Source organism: Emydura macquarii, unplaced genomic scaffold (assembly GCF_026122565.2).
Source record: "Emydura macquarii macquarii isolate MOO-44397 ecotype Brisbane River unplaced genomic scaffold, CSIRO-AGI_Emac_v2 contig_1152, whole genome shotgun sequence".
NCBI classification, from domain to species: Eukaryota; Metazoa; Chordata; order Testudines; family Chelidae; genus Emydura; species Emydura macquarii.
Window position 1 is genome coordinate 3,547 of NW_027131289.1, and position 9,396 is coordinate 12,942.

Below are 9,396 nucleotides of genomic sequence, written 5' to 3' on the forward strand. Positions count from 1 at the left end.
TAAAAAATTGCACCTTATTTCCAGTTTGAAATTGTCTAGCTTTAAACTTCCAGCCATTAGCGCTCGTTTTTCTAGGTAGGAAGATAGGTAAATACAGACTGGAATAAGCTCACTCCATAACCATCTCTTTGAAAGTACAACTTTGTCTTATGCCATAATGTTGTATTTGCACTCTCCTTTTCTGTTTTTGGTGTGTTTTTGTTCAGAACAGAGTGGCCTTAGCTCCAGAACTGATCACCAGTTTTTCCTGTAAAATTTTTTTCATTGGAACATACGATCTTGTCGAACACAAAGTGTTTCCCAAAAACCATTCAATTCCTACAGCATTTTTCAGGGATAAAATTCAAAGGGAAACAAAATGGGAAGGTCTCAAATTGCAATGTTTGTTTTTCTTGAAAGAGGAACTAATCTTGCTTCACGGTTTCGATTTTGGGGTTTTCATAAAAAATGCTCCATTTCAATCCCTGTTTTTGTCTTTTTACTAAAAACGTTGATGGAAATATGCTAGCTGAAATGAAACACTTTCTCTTCCTTTCAAACTGCAATTTTCATATTGTTTCTGTTTCTAAAACTCCAAAGAACTTTGGGTTTCGACTTTCAGCTTCAGGACTCTTTGTGGCCATTAGAAAAGACGAAAAATAGAAAAAGACAGTGGAGAACAAATTGTTTTGGTTCCCCCATCACTTTCTCATGCTTTTCTACCAGCTGCATTTGCTTTCTTTTTCCTTCGGTACTATCAGAGCTGCCGTGCTTAGATCTCTTCTGACCTGCGGAGCACCTATTAGTGCCATAGCTCCACTGATGTCTGCATCCATCTTCATGATCCACTTCTGTCCTGTCTCTTTTTCTGTTATTAAGACTTCACATTCGTTCCTTCTTTGTTTGATCAGTCCCAGAACTGCATGGCCTGCATTTGTCCCCAGGCGACAGCCAACGAAGAAGCTGCCCGTCTTCACTGTACAGCACCTTTGGAGTTGATGCCCCTAGCTGTCATGGTGCTCTGTGCTCTGGGCTTCCTCTTTGGTGTGACAGGGACTGGATTGATCTTCTTCATCACCAGCTACCAGAAGAAGAAGTCAGTCAAAGCAACGTGGCACCTGAATATGGCCATAGCTGGATTTCTCTTTGACATCTTCCTGCCCCTTCTGATGGCCCAGCTGGCCATGAGCTTCCACTGGTATTTGAGAAGTGTCCTGTGCAAGATAACCACCATAGTGGCCTCCCTCAGCTTGTTTTCCAGCAGCTTCCACCTTACGGCCATGAGCGCTGACAGCGGCATCTCCTCAGTTTGTCCCGCATGGGTCCAGAACCACCGCATGGTCCCTCTGGCCTCCCTGGTCACACCGGGCATCTGGAGTGTGGCTGTCATGGCAAGTTGGCACTACCATGGCCTCTGCTTCGACCAGAGTCTCTTGTTGAGTGAGAGAGGAGAAGCTGCCTACGTCGCTATCCGGTTCCTGGTTGGGGTTTCTGGTCCCATTACCCTTGATTAGCCTCTGTTTGGTCACCCTGGCTGCCAAACTGGGTGGGAACCAGGAGGCTTGGTCCAAGAAGCCCCTCCAGACCCTCTTCGTGTTGCACATCATTTTCTTCCTCTGCTGGTTCCCATATCACATCGTCACCTTCTACAGACCTAACCCAAAGCACCATCTCCAAGGACCACAGCGTCCTTAAATACTGGAACCATCTTTACTCATGCCCTGCTCTGTTTCAACAGCTACTTCTACCCCTTCTTCTACCTTATCAAGTGACAGCATTTTGTCAGCTGCCGGAGACAGAGGCAGAACTGTCTAACCCCAGTCAATGTGGTATTAGAGTTGGTCACGTTGGGTGGAAATAAATAGGGAGCCATTTTCGTAGAGGAGAGTGATTTGAAAAGGGAGAATGGTGATTTTGATTCCTTGGTGTCACGTCACTGGTTACGTGTGACAATGACTTCTGGTAGAGGCCCAATTTTTTTCTGTCAAAACGCCCTATTTTCAGAAATTGATTTTTTGTGTGGAAATTAATTTGTTTGTTTTCATAGCCTTTTTTGAAAATGTTCAAAGGACATTATTGCTAAAAATTGCATCTCTTGTGTCTGCATTTTCAGTGTTTCTTCTTTCTCAGTGGGTCTTCCTCTTCTTTCAGTCGCGTCATCGTTGTCATTTTCAGACAGCTTCCCATCTTCCATGTCACACTGAATGTGTGTCAAACTCACCAGCGATCACGTTGGATCCTGAGGGGTTTCCTGGTTCTGTGAGGAAACTCTGCAGGGAAGCGTCCACGATCACAGTCAGTCTGCAGAAAGCCAGCCACGGTGGGGTGACTGATGTCTCTCTGCCAATGCGCGCAGTCTGCTTCGGTTCTCTGTGTTTTGGCAGCCTTGTGTGCATTCTGAATTTTCAGAAATAAAGTCATGTGATATTGCAACCTTCAGGCAGCAGTCTTAGGTAGTTTTATCTGACGTATCTTGAATGCAGAATTTAGACATCGGTCGAAACCAGAATGTGAAATCCAGCCCCATTGACGCCCATAGAAAAAGGCCCTCTGTTTTCAGTGAGTCAGGATTTGCTACCAAGATCTTTTTCATGTTCGTATATTCATAGCTTCCTGGTCTGGGAGGGGTTGTTGTCATCATGCTGTATCAAAAAGGCAGAGAACTTTTCTGAATTAATTTCTCATTGAACTACACAGATCTTTAAGGGGAAAATATCTCACCTTAATTTAAAAACTGGCAATGATGGAAAATCTACTAATACCATTGGGAAGTTGTTCCAATGATCAATTCCCCAGACTGTTAAAAATTTACGATTTATTCACAGCAGAGCCGTGAGTATGATTAAAGTACTAGAAATTATGCCTTATAGTGAGATGCAATTTATTTAGTTAACAAAGAGAAGTTTATGGGGTGACAATCACAGTCAATAAGTATCTACATGTGGAACAAACATTTAATAACAGGCTCTTCAATCTACCAGAGGAAGGTCTAACAGAATTCAACGGCTGGAAGTTAAAGCTAGACAAATCGAGACCCAAAATAAGGCGTCGATATTTAGTGGTGAAAGTAATTATCCATCAGAACAATTTACCAACAGGCGTGGTGGATTCTCCATCACTGGCTATTTTAAAAGCAAATTAGGGTGCCTTTCTAAAAGTTCTCCTCTGGGTATTCATTTAGGGAACCTCTATGATGGAGGAGATCATATGAGATGATCTCAATGTCACCTTCTAGCCTTGCAAGCTGTGAATCTGTGACTTTGTCCAGCCAGTGGATCCTGTTAGACCTTTGCCTTCTAGATCCAAGAGCCCAGTATCAAATATTGGTTCCCCCTGTAGGTATTTACAGATTGTCATCACCACACCCCTTTCCCTTCTCTGTGATCAGCTAAGCAGACTGAGCTCCTGGAGTCTCTGTCTGTCAAGCCTGGTGTCCAATCTGTTAACCATTCCTGTGGCTCTTCTCTGAACCCTCTCCAACTCATCAACGTCCTTCTGAAATGGCTGGCACTAATTTGAGGCCTCCAGGCAAATGATGAGTGGCAAAGGCAGGTAAGAGGCTGGGCTGTGGTTTCTGTGGTCTCTAGCGCAGAGCGAGGGTTTCCTTAGCGTTGGCTGGCCTGTGACGTGGGTGGGTCCCCTGCTGCAAAGGCAGGGCTGAGAATCTCATGTGTCCAACTCCTTGTGGGGGTCTGCTTTCTCTCCCCAAGCAGTGGGGCGAACTGTCAGCTAGAATTTCTGTTCCTGGGACTTTGCCTGCTGGAGTTGTCTGGACGTGGTTGCATCTCAGCTTCTCCTGTCTCCAAGGGGCTCCGCTTGCCTGCCTGTCCTGTATTCAGGCGGCCGAATGGAGACACCTCGCTAGGCCCTACAAGGGGGGAGCTTGTGGTACGCTTTGCAGACTTTGCTCATGTGATCACACTCAACCACGTCCTGTGATCCTTCCCCCCACTGTTCCTCACCCTCCAGATACACCCCCATGAGAACAGCATCCTGTTCCAGGCTGAGCCAGTGTGGGTAAGCTACAGACGTCATGTGGGGGACCTGTTGCATCACCCCAAGACATATGTAAGGAAATGAGGCAAACCCTCCAGCTGCCCCATGGATCTCATTCTGTCCACCCCTATGTTCCCTGGATGTCCCCCATTCCTGCTGCCCCATTCATTCCCCTGATCTGCTCTGGATAGAGCTGGCTGAAATTATTTCTCTTCTTTTTGCATTGAATTGTCAAAATTTGTGCGTGTTTGTGTTAATTCAGTTATGGGTCACCATTCCTATCTGCTTTTTATTATTACAACTAGACACCCCTGACCAGGGTTAGGGTCTCTTTCACACCGGGGGCTGCACAGACCTAAAAAGGCCCAGTCACAACAAACTCTAAACACATGAATGTTTGGAGGGTAAACAGAGGCCTGGGGAAGTGAAGTCACTTGTCCAAGTTCCCCAGCACTTCAGTGGTAGAGTCTGGGATAAAACCCAGGAGTCGTCATTCCCTGTCTAGCCACTAAAATTGACTCGTGCAATGTCCTTCTTTAAAAAACTGTTTTAGCCTGTTACTGTTCTCCTCGTCGTCTGGTGTTTGTTGGGTTGCTTTTTGTTCATCGTTGTCGTTCCAGTCTTACTGTTCTTCTCTTTGGGAACCGATCCCTGTCATTGGAGGTTTTATAGGGGGCTTTTTCGGTGGGGATTTTAACTAGTCCACTAACTCACCCCCTCAAATTGCCCAAATCACACAAAAACTCCACTTCAAAATGAGGGGGCAGGAGAAGAATCACTTTCAAATATTTCATTATTAAAACATACAGGAGGAAAGCCATCATTAATTAACTAACTTTTTTTAAACATAGACGGGAGCAATCAGCTCCTATGGGAAGCTACCAGTAAGAAGATGATTTGGGAATTTTGGTGAGGATCTGGGGGTTTCTTTCATGTTTCTGTCTCTGCATTTTAGACCCCCTCCAATGTCCACCTCCCCTTGTGTAGAAATAAAAAATGTCAGCAAGAAGAAAATCATCAGCTAAATGATCCTTCATGTCCCTTCTAACTCTGCGGTTCTGATTCTTTGACTCTAAGTTGTTTGAAACATCGGTGCCATTCACCTACAAGAATCTGATCCTATCTGAGCTCAGCCCAGGATCTGTGGAGTTTATAAACTGTGCAGACCCTCATTGCATCATCTCTCCCTCTCTCTCTGTGTCCTTGTCCTCTCCAGGAGACCTTTTCATCATTCTTCCTTCCTTTGCTCAGTACATCTGCGCTGCCAACACACAGACAGAGACCTGAGGAGCAGGATGAACACTATAATTGCAAATGCTCTCGGAATGGAGTTCTCAATCCTTTTCCTGGTGCTGTGTGTCTTGGCCTTCCTCGCTGGGGTGTCATTGAATGGCTACATGCTCTTCATCACCGGCTTCCGTGTGGAGAGGACGGTCAGTGCCGTGTGGTTTCTGAACCAGGCATTGTCCGATTTTATCTTCATTGCGTTCCTGCCCCTCAGATGCACCTCCATCTTCCTCCTGGACTCAGAGTGGGCTGAGAGGCTGAGCAGCGCCATCATCTCTGTCCACCTGTTCTCCAGCGCCTTCCTCCTCACGGCCCTCAGTGTCCATCGCTGTATTCTCGTGGAACGCCCCGCGTGGGCCCAGAACCACTGCATCCCCCGCCTGGCTGTCTGGGTCGTTCTGGGCATGTGGGCCCTGTCTTTTGGGTTCGGCTTGCGATGCAGTGATCTCTGGGAATACGTGCTGCCGCCTGCCAGGATATGGGCTCGTTTACAGCAGCAGAAAGAGTGGCTGAAGGCTGCTGTTGCAATGCAGTTCCTGGTCGGGTTTCTGATCCCATTAGCCTTGATCTTGATCCCGACCTTCTATATCCTTCTAGCTGCAAAGTTGAGAAGGAACAGGCTGAGCCAGTCCACCAAGCCGCTCAAGATCCTCCTTGGCTTGGTCCCGAACTTTCTCATCTGCTGGTTACCGTATCACATCCTCTGCTTACTGCTGATCTCAGATGCATTCCCTTCTCCTCCTTGGATTAAAGGAAGCGTTTTTGTTTCTGTCCTGACATATTTCAACAGCTGCCTGAACCCCATCTTCTACCTCACCATGGAAGATGAGTTTCTGAGGTACCGCCAATGTGCACGCAACCCCCAAACCGCTGACAACTCGGGACCAGAGCCGGCTGAGTAGGGGAGTGGATGGAATTGTCCATATTTGCCTGGTGGAAGATGAAGAATTCTTTTTGCTGGAACCCGTAGCTTCCTCTTGACCCCAAAATGGTCTTTCTGCGTAAGTGAATTTTTTTGGCCTTATTCAGAGAAGCGCCACAAGAATGATGAAAGAATTAGAAAACCTGATTTAGAGTGATAGACACAAGGAGCTCAGTCTATTTAGCTTAACAAAGAGAGGGTTAAAGGGTGACTTGATCCTAGACTATAACCAAGTACTTACATGGGGAACTAATGTTTCATAATGCGCTGTTCAGTCGAGCAGAGGAAGGTCTAACCAAGTGATTCCCAACCTTTTTAACCAGCATCACCCCACCCCCTGCCACTGCAGCTAGAGGGAAGCAGTTTAGAGAGGAGGATGCTTCACCTGGGTTCCTAGGTTGTGGTTCCCTTCTGCACCCAGGGGGATGGGAAATCAGTGCTCTCCTCCCTCTGGCTCCAGCAGGGACCCCAGTGCCCAGAGACCCATGTGGAGCAGTTTGAGGTGCTCCCTGCTACAGTCCCGGGGAGAGGAGCGCTGATCTCCCTGCCCCTTGGCTGCAGCAAGGAGCCTGCACCAGCAACGCGATCTTCCTGGATACTTACATAACAGCTCCCTTCTGCAGCCAGTGGGAGGGGAGCCATGGACCACTCTGAATGACCCTGTGAGCCACCTCTGGCCCATGGGCCACAGGTTGGAAACCACTGGTCTAACATGATCCAGTGACTGTGTAGGGGTATATTTATAAAATCAAAAGAATGTATTAATTGTTCTTTAATGTATTTTCCCCCATTAAATTAATAACGTACATGCGTGAATAAAACTGCGCTCATTCATGAAACCTCAGCCATTGATAAAACCGCCGCCGGGCGCTCATGTGGAAAGCCACTTGATAGAGCCACTCTCATTCACTCATTAAAAAGCTGCCCTTCGGAAACAATATAGTTATCACTGGTAAAACTGTATTTAAGACCCTTGTCTTTAAGTCATTTGTTGCTTGTCCTTTTGTTGTTTAAGTCACTGGTCCTCTTACTGTCACTGATAGAAATTTTTATAAAAATTGTCTTCATAGAAAATGTCTCTTAAGGAACTCATTTTCTTATTGTCACCAAAAGAAGAACCATTCCTTTAAAGTATTCGTTCTTTCAAATTGTAACTAAAGTAACGCTTTTTAACTGATTGTTCTCTAAAGTTTTAATCAAAGTCTGACATGACTCCATATTGTAACTGAAACTCCATTTTGAATGAGTATACTCCATTTTGTATTAGCTAGTCTAAGTCTTGCTGAAATTTCATTTAGGAGTGTGTAATTTCATTATACCTGATGATCAGGCAGAGTACAAACACGAGTACTTGATGGCTGAAAAAAGCAGAGAACATCCTGAAACAGCAAGAAGAATCTACTCTAGAAAAGAAACAAAGAACCATTCCAAGATGAAGGTCACGTCTGTAATTGACTGGTGATCAATTGTCACACAGAAACCAGAGCCAGCGTGACACAGCAGGATCCACAGCCTTACGTTAAAACTAAAACCTATAAAAAGATGGGTGAGAATTGAATGCTTTGGGTAACATTTTGCTTAGCAACATCAAAGAGTATCCGTGTGCACCCGACAGAGACCCCGTTCTTCCTCGTTCCCGGCTTCCCTGGCCAGTTAGCCAACACGAGGTGCAAACACCAGGTACGAACTCAAGCTGCGATCACAAGCTGCGATGAGAAGCTACGATCAGGACTGGTAACTATACATGATCAGCTGCAGAACATTTGGGGTGTGTGTGTGTCTGTGTGCATTATGTATCAATTATTCGTTATTAATGCTTTCTCATAATAAATGTGGCATATTGCCTTGTCTCCTGAAAAAGATCCCATGTATTTCTGTCAGCATAGCAGCCATGAGTTGAACCTAGACAAATTCAGACTGGACACGAGGTGTAAATTTTAAATGGCAAGAGAAATTGACCATTGGAACAATTTCCCAAGGTTTGTGGTGGATTCTCCATCACTGGCAATTTTCAAATCAAGCTCGGATGTTTTTCTAAAAGCTCTGCTCTAGGGATTGTTTTGAGGCAGTTCTCTGGCCTGTGTAATGCAGGAGGTCAGAGGAGATGTTCACTATGATCCCTTCCAGATGTGGAATCTAGGAATCTAGCATTTTAAGGAAATAAATTAGATTCTTGCGTTTGTTCATTTTTAGATCATTTGGGGGCGTCTGGTTCTTTATGGTCTGTCCTTTTCTGCATCTTTGTGTCATTATTCTTGTCATCCCACAATCTTCGCGCACAGTGGAGCTCCAGCTATTCTTCTTTCCTGAGTTTCTTGAAGATCAACAGGTCTATGAAACAAAAGGTAGCATTTGCAAAAGGGTCCAAGTCCTATTTTTAAAAGTGTTTATACAGGTAGGAACCTCCCTGACAGTCAGTGAGATGTAGGCTTCTACGGGGGAGATTTGCAAAAGCACCTCTGTGAGTTAGATGCTTAATTCCCATTGAACTTCATGGGAATTTGGCACCTAACTCCCTTAGGCACTGTTAAAAATCTAATCCTTTATCTTCATTGCAAAGTCCGAGCCTCCAAACCTCATGGGCCACCTCCTAAAACATCACAAGATTGGTTTGAAAAGAAAGACAGTTGAGTTCTCCTTTTTTGCATTTTGAATTTTTTGAACCATTCTGAAACTTTTCTCTGCAACCACAAACATTAGAAATTTACCAAGAAAGAAAGAAAGAAAGAAAGCTGAAATTCTCACCTAGGCATCTGATTCTAGGTGCTGTAGACGGGGGGAATATTATAGGCATGGTGAAAGTGCAAGCAAATTGTAAATGTCGGTGACAGTACAAAACGCAGCCAGAAATTTCGGAAACCAGAAATACCCAGATCTCTTTGAAAGCCAACGGAGTGAGGAGTAGTTTGAAATACTGGGGATTTTCAACAAAATGTGGGTGGCTTTTTAAACCAACATCTTAATGAATCTTGATATTCCTGGACAATATTCACACCGCTTTCGCTCTTCCGTGTGTTGCTGGTTGTTCTCCTGCATCCAAACAATCCAGCAGCCAGACATGGTGCAGACAGAAGATCGTGTGGCTCACATCCAATGAAGTGGGAGATTCACGATCCACCTGGGCAAGGTCTCTCCAGATGAGTGAGGGGAGAGCAGGCTCAAAGAGCAGCGGGACCCACCCACTAATCACTCCCAAACCAGCGTCGCTCTAG

The 9,396-nt window shown here is 45.3% G+C and overlaps 1 protein-coding gene and 1 pseudogene across 1 annotated transcript; both read left to right on the forward strand.

The window, feature by feature from the left end:
* The first annotated feature begins 902 nt into the window (after positions 1-902).
* On the forward strand, positions 903-1,844 carry LOC137152268 (chemerin-like receptor 1; annotated as a pseudogene).
* A 3,332-nt stretch (positions 1,845-5,176) lies between these two features.
* LOC137152269 (chemerin-like receptor 1) lies at positions 5,177-6,205 on the forward strand. Its single transcript, XM_067546810.1, has one exon. The coding sequence runs from the start codon at positions 5,271-5,273 to the stop codon at positions 6,162-6,164; it is 894 nt and encodes a 297-aa protein (XP_067402911.1). The 5' UTR covers positions 5,177-5,270; the 3' UTR covers positions 6,165-6,205.
* Positions 6,206-9,396: the final 3,191 nt, after the last annotated feature.